The sequence below is a fragment of the Anomalospiza imberbis genome, chromosome 8 (assembly GCF_031753505.1).
Source record: "Anomalospiza imberbis isolate Cuckoo-Finch-1a 21T00152 chromosome 8, ASM3175350v1, whole genome shotgun sequence".
NCBI lineage: Eukaryota > Metazoa > Chordata > Aves > Passeriformes > Viduidae > Anomalospiza > Anomalospiza imberbis.
This window is the reverse complement of record NC_089688.1, coordinates 15,781,128-15,795,684: the sequence shown is the minus strand read 5'-3', so window position 1 is coordinate 15,795,684 and position 14,557 is coordinate 15,781,128. Positions and strand designations below refer to the sequence as shown.

Here is a 14,557-nt window from a genome sequence, read left to right as displayed (position 1 = left end):
TTCATTGTGAAGGAGAGGAAACAGGGCACAGCAGTACAGCACTGCTGAACACAGACAGGACTTTCCAGGGCAAGGACATGACCCTGTCTGTAGCTGTTGCAGATGCACCCACTAACTCCAGCGGCCTTGTGCTGGCCGCAGAGGGCCTGTGTGCAGCCACAAACCTGCTGATTTCAACCACTGGCAATTCGTTTTAAAGGAAACATGACACATCTTCTAAACCGTTTATTTTTATATGATTAAGAACAGCCATCATCTCACTTAGAGGTGTGAGAGAAATAACCACTGCAGGCCTTCTCTGTGCTCTACATGGGTGAAGGTTCTGCTCAGGCACCATCAGCCCTCTGTCCAGGGCACAAGGGGCATGTGCCCCCCTCCCCACACCACCCCCCACAGGCACCCTCCAGCAGCTGTGCACAGCAGCAGCACTAGGAGCAGGGTGATACCTTGGGCAGCCACATGTGGTTCCCCCCAGGGGGAGCCCGAACAGGGACTGTGGCCACTCAAACCTTCCCCTCTTCACTCTCGGATTCCCTGGTTCCCAGCAAGCATCATGCGATCCTTTTTCTCACAGCTCAGTTGGTGACTGTGGGGAACAAAGGGACATCTGTGGTGATGCAGTAGCAGGAAACACTGCCGTGCCTAGTCCCATCATCATGAAGCAGTGCTGGACACAGAGGAGGCAGCTCTCGGCTGCCCTGCACTGGGCACAGGCCACAGGCTGCTCTGCGGCTTGGCTGTGCCCACCTGCCCCTTGCTGGGTGCCAGCAGGCAGCTGCTCACAGCTCAGCTGGCAGCAAGACCAGCCTGACTCATCTTTGTAAATCCCTCCCACTATTCTCCAGGATAAACACAGCCATGCACTGGGCACCTCTCTCTGCTGCCCAGGGAACCACAATCCAGTGCACAAGGAAAACAGCAGAAAGCAGACACTTCTACCTTGTGGATTCACCCCATTTATTGCTGGCAAAAAGATGACAAATAACTAGAACACAGAAAAGTTGTAATCTGACTGGCCTCTGATTTTCCTGTGTGATTGACAGCACAATGAAGGAAAAAAATTCTGTTTATTAAAAAAAAAGTGAAAGAGAGGATGAAAAGAATGTTGAACAATTAGTGACATCTCATGTGAACAGATGGAGGATTAATAATGACAAGGAAATTCAAAGCCATGCCTAGCATTCCTTATTGCAAACAAGATTCTGCAGGGGGTAGGGATAATGCTCTCCAAGGAAAATCAGCAGAGGATAAATCATCCTTCTGGCTTTGTGAGCAGCACGGTTTACTTTGGGAAGACTGTGACTACCTCGTAGCCCTCCGGGGGAGTCACCCGTTCCCGCGCATGCTTCTCGCAGTAGATTTGGTCTCCCACAAAGAAGTGTCCTTTCTGCTTGAGATTGGTGCCACAGTCGCTGCACACATAGCACTCGGGGTGACGCTGCTTGTCCCGGATCTTCACGAACATCCCTCTGGGGAGGAACCAGCACCGCTCAGTGCCCACCACTGTCTCCCTCCTCCCCAGCCACCTCCCACCCAGCCCAGACCCAAACCAGTCCCAAAGGTGAACAATTTTCTTCTCCTCCTGACAAGTCATAGTATAGGCCCTGCCTCTGGTCAGGCAAATGTTAAGAGCACTTTTAGAAGCCAAATGTGCTGGTATGGAAACTCTCCTCTTGAAAGTGTTTCCCAGCATTGACCTGCGTAAGTTACACAGGGACAGTCCTATCTGTCACCTGTGGTGGCAAGAATTACTGTGATAGCATCTTTAGCTGGTGGCTGCAGACAGCACAACAGCATTCAAATGCCCAGGATCAAATAGCAGGCAGTAGCTTGACCATCTAGGGAAGCAAAATCCAGGTACAAGCCAACTGGATGGCAAAACAAATGCAGAAATGCAGGGATGAAGGCTGCACAGCCAGCACTGCCCTTTTGCTAGTGACTGGCTTGTGGGAGAAGCACAGAGACTAGATCCTGGTTTCCATCTCAGACATGGCTGCTTGGGAGCTGCAGTGAACAGATCCAGCAAAATGTGGGCCAGCTCTTACTGGAAGACTTTACAGCTCAGCCCAACAGATGACTAGGAAAACTACAAAAAACTACACAGCAGTTTGTTAACTACCATCAGCCCCAACACAAAAATTTTCCAGTATTATTTTCTTCCAGCAGCCATCTCTATTTTCTGTAATTCATTAGTTTTGAGTGCTATTCAAGGCCTTGTGCTTTCTCTCCAGACCTACCCAGCTGGTTGAATAATTACAGGGTTTGTCTCTGATTCATATTTTACAGGGTACGGATTGCCTCTCTAATGAATCTGCTGGTCCAGATGCTCCAGGCGTGCCAGGACCATGCAATCGCAGTGTAGCGGGTCTCAGCAACAATCTGATAGCCTGTGGCAGGCAGCATCTGAAAAATCAGAATTCTTCCATGACAGTGCAGGTTTGGCAACCAGTACTTGATTGCCATGGTTGGCTGTTAAGGGGTCTGCAGGGAAGAGTTTGAGGTTGAAAAACTGAGCAACTCAAAGACATGGGTTTTCAATGCTGGGTCCCCCATGTGGCCACACTTATGATACAAACTTATGATACAGCAACTCTGTACCAAACCCAAACCCCAGGTCAGCTGGAATTGGATTTTACCCACATAAATACAAAAACAGTATGTCTGCATAGACACAGTGGAGGTGTGAGGTACTTCAGGAGAGTAGAGAGCAGAATGCGGCTCTGCAGTCCCCACTGCCTCTGACCTCCAAGGCAAGTCTCCATGCCACCACGCCTGGGAGCATCGAGACAGGAAATTCATTAAATACACAGGCCCTGAATGGAAAGGCCATTTTGTTTCCAAATGCTGTAAACAGATTTCAGGTCAGCCAAACACTGCAGCAACAACTGCCTCAAGGCTTGAGTCACAGGGACTTGCTCTGGTTTCCACTGATACGGATCTGTAGATGGAAACCCAACTCCTGCCTCACTGCAGGGACCTGCTAAGTTAGCGTTATTAAAGCTGGTGAGAATAAATGTGCCTTGAGTCTCCTGGATGCGCTGGATGTGGGTAAGTGAAGCTGTTTGGGTGCATGCACTACCTCAGCCCCTGGCACAGGCATGGGCTGCTCACCTGCAACCCCAGGGACAGGCTTACTTACACAATGCCAGATCCACACTTGTCACACATGGGCAGCTTCTGGGCGTTCCCAATCGATGAGGCCACCTTTGTGGTAGGGGCTTTGACGCTCCTAAATCCAGATGGTTTGCTAGGGTCTCCTGGGGGTGGAAGGAGAGTGCTTCAGAGCATGTGAGGTGCATGGCTTGAGGCTGTTCCTTCCAAGCAGATGCTCTGCTGGGGGCATGATATTCTTTAACCTCAGCTCTGAGGCAGGGATTCATGCACGGAAAGTGGGCAGGGATGTGTGGGGAGGAAGGAGAGGAGGCACACAGCTGAACCTCGCCCTGGAAATGTGAGGGCTTGGGACAGTGGGCAGTCAGATGAGATTGTTTTCTCATCTTAAAAGCCCATCCGACTTCAGCTGATGTGTCTCACATGCACAGATGCACAAAGCAAAGCAAAGCCGGAGCCTTGGCAGCACTGGAGTCTGCCTGATGTGTCCTGATCACACGCTCAGGGTCAAGCTGATTCCCAGATTTGAGGTCAGAAAGAGGTGGGTGTTCTCTTAGGAGGACTGTCAAAGCCCTTTTCCAGTCTGCTCTCTGTTTTACAGCAGAGTTGGTTCCCCCAAGACTCCTGGAAAATTTAGTTAACAAACTCATTCTTGCAGAGCCCTGGGACACTGGGGATAACCTTGCACTCCCCTCCTGTTGCATAGCATGCTCCAGGTATCTCCCTATTGCAACTTCTCTGGGGCAGGGAATTCCTGCAGGGCCTTTGCAGGAGACATTGTGCTGACCTGGGTGCCTAAATCAGCAGTGGATCCTAGATGTGGGATATGAGGCAAGCGTTTAAATATCTGCAGGGAAAAAGGAGCCTTTTATAAAATGACACCGATGATGGGACTAATTTAATCTATATGAGTTTTCTAAGGGGTTGGACACCAGTTAACAAGGGAAGGAGGCTGCTGAGGAAGAAGGCTCCCATGATATTGCACCAGAAACACCTTGGACTGTGAGGGGCACTGATGAAACCCTTCTGACCAGTGTCAAACCAAGAGCACACTTCCAATAAGCATTCCCAGTGCAAGGGGCGGAAAAACCCTCCAAAGACAGACCCTGGTGACCAGCCATGTCAGGGACTCCCACAGCCCAGGGCAGCATCACTGACAGAAGAGCTGAAGGAAACAGGGGGGAACTGCCTACCTCAGCTGTGGGGCAGGTGATGCTGCATTGGTTTGTCTTTAGGGCAGCCTTCAGCACAGGGGTTTGCACCCAGCTCTGTGCAGATGCTGGTCCAGAGGTGCAAGTTCCCTAACCCTCCAAACATAGCAAGAGCCACCTGCCCTCCAAGAGTTGCTGCAAGTGACCCTCACTGGGATGCAAGCAGCAGCAATCACATTTTCAGACTCTTCCCTATCACTTCTGTTCACACCCTTTGCCTCAACCAGCACTTTGCTCTTATCAGCAACATCGACAACTCGTTTTTAAATCTCTCCTTATCAAACACCCATAGGAAACGCAGCATGTTCCACCCAGTGAAACAGTCTCCACTTTTGAGCACAGGGTCAGGTCTTAAAAGACCAGCCGTGGTGCTTCCAAACACCCACGCTCAGCCGCGGTGCCCGGTCCAGGCTCTCAGCTGGTGAAAGTCAGTGCACACACAGTCAGCGATGCCCCAAGGGCCTTGTCCCAGCTGGGGCACAGGCTCACAGCCGCCATCCACAAGCCATTGCCTGGAGCCGGGCTGGGAGAAGGCCCATCCAATGTGCCATTTATCACACCAACAACCGATCTGACTCGCAGCACTGTGTGCTTGTTCGCTGCTGGCCGAGCAGAGCAGCACGGCAGGCTGGGCCATGGGGCATTATCAGCTCACTGTGGAATAATGCCAGAGCCTATCCCGGCCGTGATCGGGCAGGCAAACCTTGTGCCAGAGAATCCCAACAATGCTGCAAATCTTCAAAGAAAGATAAAGCAGAGAGGCTTTTGCTTCTTATCTTCTTCAGCACTACTAAGCACAGGGGAGGACCTTGGCTTGTGAGAAGTCCGAGTTACTCCTTCCATGCAGGAGCTGAACCCTGAGGGCAAGCTGCAAACACTCAACATTTAAAAGATTCTTTCGGGTAGATATTTTAATAGCATATTAGAGACTCCATGATCCTGGTTTCTTTCTTCCTATTGTTTCCTTATTTCCTTCATTTTGCTGTTTCACCACAGATCCCTCAGACCTACCAGCACTTGGCTGATCTGTTTCTCTTTGTGGTGAATATATCAGCATCAGGCTTTTTTTGGATTAAACTGAAAGTACCACTGCCAAGCTAATAACACAAACGACTGCCCTAAGGAGAAAAAAAAAGGTCATTCTTGGAATTCTTTTCCCATTCATTTATTTAATTTTATTTAAAGGGAGAAGAGAGCATGATTTAGTCCCCAAATAAGTTAATTGGCTTTTTAATCTTAAACTCTATAGCTCTGAATTGTACAAGTCCAGACCTAAGATCAAAAATGCCAAGATGAGTGAATTTTCAGAGGTTAAAAGCTATGAACTGCTCACTGTAATCCAGCTTCTATATTTTTATATTCAACTGCAGAAGGGGATACTTTTTCTTGTGTAGGGGGATGGAGTTCAGAAGCAATAGAACTCACTGAAGAGCACTATCTTGTGATACCATCCAAAGTTTTGACTCTAAGATGGTATTTAATCAGTGAATACTATCTTAAAGGGGGCAAAACTTCAGAAACTATAGGAGGTTTTGTAACTTTAAAAATTCCTTCTTGACAACTAAATGTTGCAAGGGTTTATTTCTGGAGTGCACACTCAATGATTAAGCAGTGATATGGGCCCATAGACACTGAAACTAATCAATGAGCGAATACAAAGGGATCAAATTAGTGACAGGGTCTCTAGGTTTCTGTAGATGCCACCTACACATGCTACCTTGAACAATCAACAGCTAAATGGAAAATAAAGTTTTAAATGTTACTCAACCCAAAGAACAGCAGAGGGGAAGAGCACGCTCAGATCAGGTACTCACCTTTCTCCTCTGACTCCAAGATCTCTTGCAACACAAGAAATGAAGCAGACTGTCTGGGTGGCTCATTTGACTCTTGATTCTCCTGCAGCATCTTGTAAACCTCAGATTGTCTGTCTATGGCAATGCTGCCTGGGGTCTGGTTATGCTGATCTAAACTGAGGAAGGAACAGAGAATCCTCTTGTTAAATGGACGAAAACTAAAGCCAATCCCTCTTGCAAAACTTTCATGATGCATCATATGACTGAAGAATGAACGTGCAAAGCACACGCACGACAGGAGGCCACGAACACGGAGGTGCTGGATGTGCTCCAGGTGGGACTGGCACGCTGGGCTGTCTGCCCACTCTGCTCTCAGCAGCTGCTCACCGAATGCCCCCAGCCAGGGTTTGCCCTGCCTCACAATTACCATACACTCCAGCAACTAAAACCTTCTGCCCAGGAAACCACAGCTCTGTTTAGAGGAAAGTAAAGATTTCATGTGCTGGGACGGCAATCCCACGTAGTAGCTGTGCCATCCATGCACGTTCCTTGCATGCATAAACTACCTTACACCACTAGGAATCTCAAACTAAGTAAAGTTTATTCCATTAAAAAAAATCTTTGCAAGTACCCTATGAATTGTTTGTAAATGTCACCTTCACAAAGTAACAGCTGTAGAATCTAACTAGAAGATTCTCTGATTGGAAGTAATTTAGTCTGGTTTTCAAGTGAGTGTTACTATTCCCATTTTCTAGGTGGAGCCCACTTACAGTATTTTACTAAGGTTAATGAGCAGGTCAAGGGCAGAGATTTCTGCAGCTAAGGCTAAACCCTCAGTGCAGCTGCCCTGAGGTGCTGCTCCCACCCTCCATGTCATGAGGGACTTGCATCCTCGACTTAGAGCCCAAGGTGCTTCCGGGACAGCTTTTCACAGCACAGGGTCTTGGAGAAGGAGGTCATTGTGCCACTCGAAGGGTCTTTGGGGATAAATAAAGAGTCTGGAGGAAGTACCTAAGATATACTCCACATGCAGTGGGTAGAAGATGGGCTTAAACTGCAGGAGGATATTTAGAATATCCCTTGGGAAAAGCTTTCCAATATGTCTACTGACATTGAAATACCAGAGAAGATTGTTGTGGACAGGTGAGGAACCTCCAAACTAAAGGATTTGAAAACAGTCTGGACAAATATACAGTGGGAATTATTTAAATCAGTGGTTTAAATTGCCAAATCTTGGACTAAGGGATGGACTAAAGGACACAGGAAGTTCCTGCCTGCCTTGTGTTCTGTTGCTGCAGTAAAACATATACAGTAAAATGAAACAGCTGACAAATCTCCTCTGATAGCTCAATTCTATTATGTAGTATAAATGTAAATGGTCTACTTGGTTTCACCATTCTTGCACTGTGTGATTGCATGAAAAGTACGTAAACATCCTGAAGTTCAGACTAAATTACAGAGGAAATTTTTTTTCTCAAGGAGGCAACTGCATACTTTCAATGCCAATGACCAATTGGGTCATCTGGGAGTTACTCTACATAATAAACTCTTCAAGCATCAGAAGTAAAATCATCACATGAGTTATAAAATGCTATTTCCATAAAAAGGATTTCATACAATGTTTCCATCTTTAGCAATTTTCAGTGGAGCAGGAAGCACATTAGACATGCAAGCAGTTGAAGCCTGACTCTCAGTTACTGAAGCTTCTTACCCAAATAAAAATAATTATGTGCCTTCTATTAGACAGAAGATGTCCCATGCTCTACATTACATGCATCTCTTGTAAACTCATATACTCCCACTGCTCTATCCACCCATAAAAACATTATGCAAGAAGCCTTTCATTGCAGTTTGCATACTAAGAATGTTTCAATAACATGCATCCAAAAAGCAGAGGCTAAATAATCTTAAAAAGCATTAGAGTCAAACAAAGCCATCACATTTCAACCATGCATTGTGGCAGTGCATAACATATACATCAGCTCTCCCAGGTATGCCCCCTATACGTCCACTTGCATATACAAGATATCCAAAAGGCTATATAAACCATCAGATATGTACCAGCAGAGTAAAATGCCTCAAACTGTCAGGGCAGAAGGCTATGCTGCTTAAATTAAACATCTCCAAAAAGTATGTGTATCTTTTGAAAGGGCAAGGTCACAGACACAGAAATTGTACCTGCAAGATACTGAGTCTCTGTATGCCAGGTGATTTTTGGCACCTCCTTGTTACACAGGTACTTTATCTGCAGCAATCACCAGCAACTGGTGTCCTTTTCCATGCACACAACTTCCCTCTTGCAGAAACTTTGTAGGGAACAACCCCAACCACATTTATTGGGACTTGGACTTACACAACCGTTACTGGATCTCATTGCTGCTACCATGGGAAACTTGCAACACTGACTAATACTTGATCACTGAGTCTTAAATATTGATAAGATAGTAATAAAAACCATAAAGACACAGCCTTGCACAGAATCTTCATAAGCAGTTTATTTTTTACTAATGGTATTTTACTATTTTATGCCAGCCTATTTTGCAAAGCTTACAAGGGTCTCAAGGCTGCAGGAAGGCCCAATGCTTGGAGCACTCCCTTTTGCCAATAAACAATTGCTGATGTCTGGGGCTCCTTTGTGAGCACTGTCAGCTTTCCAGGCCAGCACAGAGAGCTGGCAGTGTGACCACTTCTGGTGTGCATGGTACTGACCACAAGCCAGAGGACTGACTTACAGCAAGTAACTGCACTAAGTAACAAGGCAGGAGTAAATCCTCAGCCTCCCACTATCTTCTGGCTCCTGGCACATGGCAAAGCTTGGCTGTGTGGGTCCAGGGCTGAGGACACCAGCTTTTCTGCTTTGAAGTACATGGTTCCCAGAAGGGAACCGTGAGCAGTCCAGGAGCCATGAGATCTGTCTGTGTCCTCTTCTGCCCCATGGAAGCCCTGGAATGGACCACTGTCCTGGGCCACATGTCACACAGATGCAAGCTGCTTGGTCACATGGTAGAAGGTTCACAGTTCACCCTTGACAGGACTGCTCCTGTGAGACAGATAAACGTGTTTCACCTGTCCTAAAGTACTAACACTGTAAAACACTGTTTCACCTGTCCTGACACTAAAGTCCTCCCTGTAAAACACAGAGGCTGTCACTTAGAGGCACAGGCCAGGGGGTTCCCAAGTACCACAAAGATGACATCAAACAGCACCCAGACCTTGTGATGCTGAGGCTCACCACAAGTCCTGCAGACCTCAGAGCATGCTGAGCATCCTTCACTCCTTTGGGCAGAAGCAGCCTGTGCTGCAGCAACCTCTGCAGACAAGCGGGCAGGGGTGGGAACACAGGCTGTCCTTCCATGTGTCTGGTGCCTGCCAGGCTGCTCCAAACTCTTGACTGTCAGCCAAAGATGGAGAGCATGGGTACCTGCTTCAGCCTGAAATGAAACATGCTCAGCACACATCCATGGCCAATGAAACAGAAGAACAGACTGGCAGCACCTGTCAGTCACAAACAACAAAAGTGATTTCAAGTGCAGGAAAAATACCAGCTTTTAGGATAAAGCAATTTCCTGCCCTCAGCAAACTCATCTGCTGCAGGTGACTCCTCCAGAAAAGCCACCAGGTCCTGTCAAGTCCTGCTGCGTGGGTGGGCAGGGGGCAATGGACATACTGACACACTAAAAACATGTTTTGGTGTTTCCCATGGTGTTGGGCACAAACACAAGGTAGAGAAAGCTCCTGTGAAGAGTCATGCACTGACATTGGAAGGGTGAAATGTAAATGCTGTTTTCTTGTGACCGGACAATGCCATCAGCCACAGACAGGAGCGAGGGACTCGTAGACACTGAAATGCAGATGAGCAGATGTGCTGAGCTGGCTGCAGAGGCCATGGGCAGGTTACCTGGGGAAATCAGGGCTAACAGAAGAGATCTGCCCCTGCAGGGTGTCCATGATGTTGCTTTGCGAATAGAGCTGCAGGGGAGAATTGAACTGCACGTGCAGCACTTTGAGTCCCGGCACCTCCACTTCCACAGGGCTGTTGGGGCAGACCTGGGCCACGTGCTTCAGCTGCTCAGGCCCCACTCGGACCTGGCTGGGGCTGGAGGAGGTGCTGTGCCTGCGCCGCAGCTCGGAGCTCTGTAGAGGGTCGTACACGGAGGCGATGGGAGCCTGCATCGCACCCACCGGCGATGGGCGGCTGCCAGCCCACACGTCCACACGGGCAGTGGGAGGTGGGGTTGTTCAAGGTTTGTTTGGGATTTACATTGCCAAATTGAGGGGAAAACGCAGAGGAGGAAGAAAGGAAAGAAGAAAGAAATTAATGAAGGGCAAAGCCAAATACTTCAAGCCATCAAGCAGTTGCAGAATACTGTCTTAAGGACACACCACTGAATACACAACTTTACAGGCTTCTGGCTAATGCTGTGCCTCTGGTCTCACACTCCAGGTGTGTCCACACAAAAACTAAAAAGCAAGCACTCCACTGATAAGCATGGTCTGTAAAAGCAATGAAGTAGTGGCAGTAGGGGTTTCATTATACAGTAACTCCCTGTGCACACACTTGTGTTCCCACCGTCCAGGAAGGAATGCCACCTTCACTGCTGCTCTCCTCAAAGCTAGCCTTGGCATCCTACTGAGGAGTAATCTCACCTCCCATCCCAAACCAGATGTGCTCAGCAGTGGGGCTTCTCCATCCCCAGCTGCTTTGTGACATCAAATACGCTGGAGATATTTTCTTTTATTTCTCTATGTACTACAGCCCTGCATTTATACCACACACCCTCTAAAGATGAAGCATGGACTAGGTCTCCAGTCACATCACCATGTGCAGTGGCAGGATCAAGTGCTGGGTTCAGATAGGCTGTGTATTTGAAGGGTTCAGGATGGGGATGCAAATAAATGTCAGGTAAACCCAGAACAAGGTCAGGTATGTACCAAATAACTCAGCAAAACAGATGGGCAGGAATTTAAAGGCAGCTGGAAGGGTGTGTGAAGAGAGAGCCTAGACATCCTGTGCTTGTGCACTGGGGAGATGACAGTGGGTTTTTCTGTGTTTCAGCAAGGAAAGGATGAAAGAGATGCCATGTATCCAAGATGGAGCAGGGCTAGCAATGGATGTTCCTGCTAGGAGGAGCAGAGTGAGCCACAGCCCTAGAAGGAATCCACCTCTTTGCTGATCCCTGCAAGAGAAAGGGATCAGCTACAATGTTCCAGCCAAATCTACCCGGCTTCCAGGGAGTGCTCTCACATGGAGGGAACACCAGAGTAGACTAGGGATGGTATCTCACTGCCAGATGGTCCCATCAGGTTAATGCAATGTCAGATTTTCCCCGTCCTTGCTCTGCGTTTGCCCAGCCCCTGAATGAGGCTGCTGAGTCTACCAGAAGCAAATGAAGAACAATTTGTCACTTCATCTGCCAGTGCCAGCACTGTAACTGCCTAGTAGGGACCATGCTGCAGACTGGGCTGCCAGTGCAAGGAGCTGGTTTTACTCACAGGAAAGTTGTCAGGCTTGTGTTAAACCACAATCAGGTCTTTGTACCCTGCATCAGCAGAGGCTGAAGTTACTTTTGCCTGCCTTTTTCTGACTTTTTCCCAAGTCAGAAATTTAATCAAGTATTACCAAAAGCACTGGTCTTCCATCTTTTATTATAGAATAGCTAAAGCCTTCCAGGCAGTTTGATATTGCTATGCAGAGACTTAGGGCAGTTAAGCAACCTGACCGTCACAGCCAGAAAATTTTCAGATAGCTCCTGGTTAAGGAGGAAGCTCCTGGTTAAGCTCCTGGAGCTCCTTCACTTCCAATGAAGAAAAGGGGAACTTTGAAAATCTAGGATAAAATAATGTCTTTGGTGAGATTCAGTTGCAAACACAAAAATGAATGGGCCATTTTAAGGTTGGGACCATTTCCAATCTCATACAGAAAACGCCTCACACAGGAATGAATGTTTCAGCTACTTTTTAAAACTCCTGTGAAAAGCAAAGTTTGATAATAAAACACAGAAATACCCAGACTAAGGCAGAGTCTGTCTGTGAATCCCAGGCCAGCTGGGAACAGGCACGGGTGTGCTTCCTGCACTAGCTGGTGCCTTTCCTGCCCAGCATCGCAGCAAAGCCGGCACAAAACACTAACTTTAGGAAGTGCTTGTAACAAGCTATCAGGCACCTGCTCAGACCAGCGGGCTGGTATGTCATGCTGAACGCACGCGGAAACTGCGTCGGTCTCTGCTAAACGAAGAAACACAACAGCATTAATTTCATGTCTGCACCTCATGAAACGTTCCCCACTCTTCCGAGCCCTGTCCCTGGGAACAACATCCACGCTTGTGCCTCTTCTACTTCCGTTGTCCTGAAAGAGAGCTTTTCTTGGTTTAACAGATCGGTACCTTTGCGGTGAACTTGTGTCTCCTGAAGCCTTTTCCTGGAGGCCCAGGGAGGGAGGGAGGGGAGGTGAGGGAGGTACTTACGGCTTGGTAGGCTCCAGGGCCCCAGGGGATGTTTTTGTCTCCAGCGCACTGTTGAAGGTCTGGATGTTCTCTGAGGAGTAGAGACCTGCTGGGCTGTTGTACTGAGCAGTGATCACCCTGGGGGCAGAAGCTGTGGCAGCAGTGAAGGGCACTGCACTCCGATTGTGTGCACTTCCTATGTGCCTTATTTCCTGCATGCAAAGGAGCAGAGGCAACAATCAGAGGTGCTCAGGCATGCAGGTGGATGTGACAGGGCAGCCCCACAGCCACTGCAGTGGTGGCCTTCATGTGTGGTCTCAGCTGAGAAGCAGGTGACCACAACCACCAAAGCAAGTGAGCATCCTCCACATGGCATGAGGGCCCATCCTGGACAGCTTCAGGATGACCTTCAGGACATTTCAGTGTTGACATACTGGTAACATAAGAGCTCATAAACACTGCCAGAGCTATTAGCTCAAGGTGGACACACCTGGGAGCTCCTGCAAGCCTACAGTAAGCTACAGGACCAACTTTCTCACACAAGACTACAGATTTTAAGCATTCCTTGCAATTCCTGAGAGCAGGGTTGATTTCTATGGAAAACTAAGATGAGGAGCAGAAAGAAGAGCACTTCTCAATGACACCTGAAAGTTCGGCTTCCTTTAGATAAGACAACCCAAAAAAAGAAGGGATTTGTCATTACTACAAGTGCTCTGGAGCATCTCTGGTCCTTCAGCTAAGACCAGGGTTCACGGCTGTCTCTGATGAACAACTGGAATTTCTGGACAAGAAAATCCACAACAAAGGTGTGAAGATGACCATTGTTAATACAAAAGATTGTCCACAGGCAATGACAGCTCACTATTAGCAACTTCTTCAGCATCAGAAGTACAAAATATCACCCAGATGTTCTGGGTTTGCTGCAAACTGGAGGCTTCCAGCAGTGGTAGTGCACACTTAGAAACACAGGCTACAATCTAACAAGAAAAAGGGTAAATCCAAGTTAAATAAGACTTGAGCTAGGACTCTTCTTAATCACAGGCAGTGCTAACAAAAATGAGGACATTTCTAAGCCCTATCACCAGTTCAGCAGGCTGGGAATGAGCAGCCTTGTGGCAGAGATAACATCGAGAGCTTATTTCTCCCCAGTGAAGATGCTTGACCAAAGCAAAAAGAAAGTATAATTTGGCCTCACTAGAGCAGGCATAAGAAAGGGCTAAGAGCCACAGAGGTGGCTGAGATATCAAGGGCTAAGAGATGGCACCAAAACACGATTTTTGAAATGTTTCAGCCAGCCATAGAGATTGGGCATGGCTTCAACACAGGGCTAACAGCCAATGGCACAGGATGAAAGGGGGCACTTCTCAGCATGCTGGGCCCATGGGTCCCAGCTCTAACACAACTAGTTCCCACTCCCACTCGAAACAGGCACTAACTTCTACAGCAATGACGTGAGCTTTTACTGCCCTATGAACATGTCACAGTGTTTGTTTGATAGAGATATAGTTACAAGACAAATACTCATTAGAAAAAAGTATGACTTAAATCCCCCTACAGATTTTTCTTTAAATCACTTTTTTGTCTCCAGACTTCCTTAGGCAGCTGGCTAGCCTTCCCAGACTGACAGATGGGAGTCATCTCACTTCATGGCATTCAAATGCTATTTATGGCATCAAGCAGAGCATAGAATCCCTCAGAGAAGAGCGGCTTGGATCCAAATGGCCTCATGAGTTACAAGTAATTTGAAATCAGTGGGGTAGCTCAAGATGTTCAGGTGTGGAGTGACAAGGCTGCTCTCCCACAGCTTTCTGGCCAATATGTATGGATGTTAGCCATGAAACTTTCCCACACACCAAAGGGAAAATGATCCTGAAGCAACTAGCTAATCTCCCTTTGTTGCAATCTCATTCACACCACATAACAGGACTTGTGAAAATAGTCCTTCCCATGGCAAAAAATGTGGATTTTAGCAAAAAAAAAAATTACTTTAGCCCGTATA

General features: G+C 47.6%; 1 protein-coding gene across 2 annotated transcripts in view; it reads right to left on the bottom strand.

The window, feature by feature from the left end:
• Window positions 1-940: 940 nt before the first annotated feature.
• The window catches only part of PDLIM1 (PDZ and LIM domain 1), a 44,096-nt gene continuing 30,479 nt past the window's right edge, over window positions 941-14,557 (bottom strand). For both annotated transcript variants that reach the window (XM_068197443.1, XM_068197442.1), the window contains exons 4-7: window positions 12,580-12,770; window positions 6,137-6,291; window positions 3,140-3,257; window positions 941-1,469 (exon numbers count right to left, since the gene is read on the bottom strand). In XM_068197443.1, coding sequence (XP_068053544.1) covers window positions 1,283-1,469; window positions 3,140-3,257; window positions 6,137-6,291; window positions 12,580-12,770 — 651 coding nt within the window. In that variant the 3' untranslated portion in view covers window positions 941-1,282. The remainder of the gene's footprint in view (window positions 1,470-3,139; window positions 3,258-6,136; window positions 6,292-12,579; window positions 12,771-14,557) is intronic.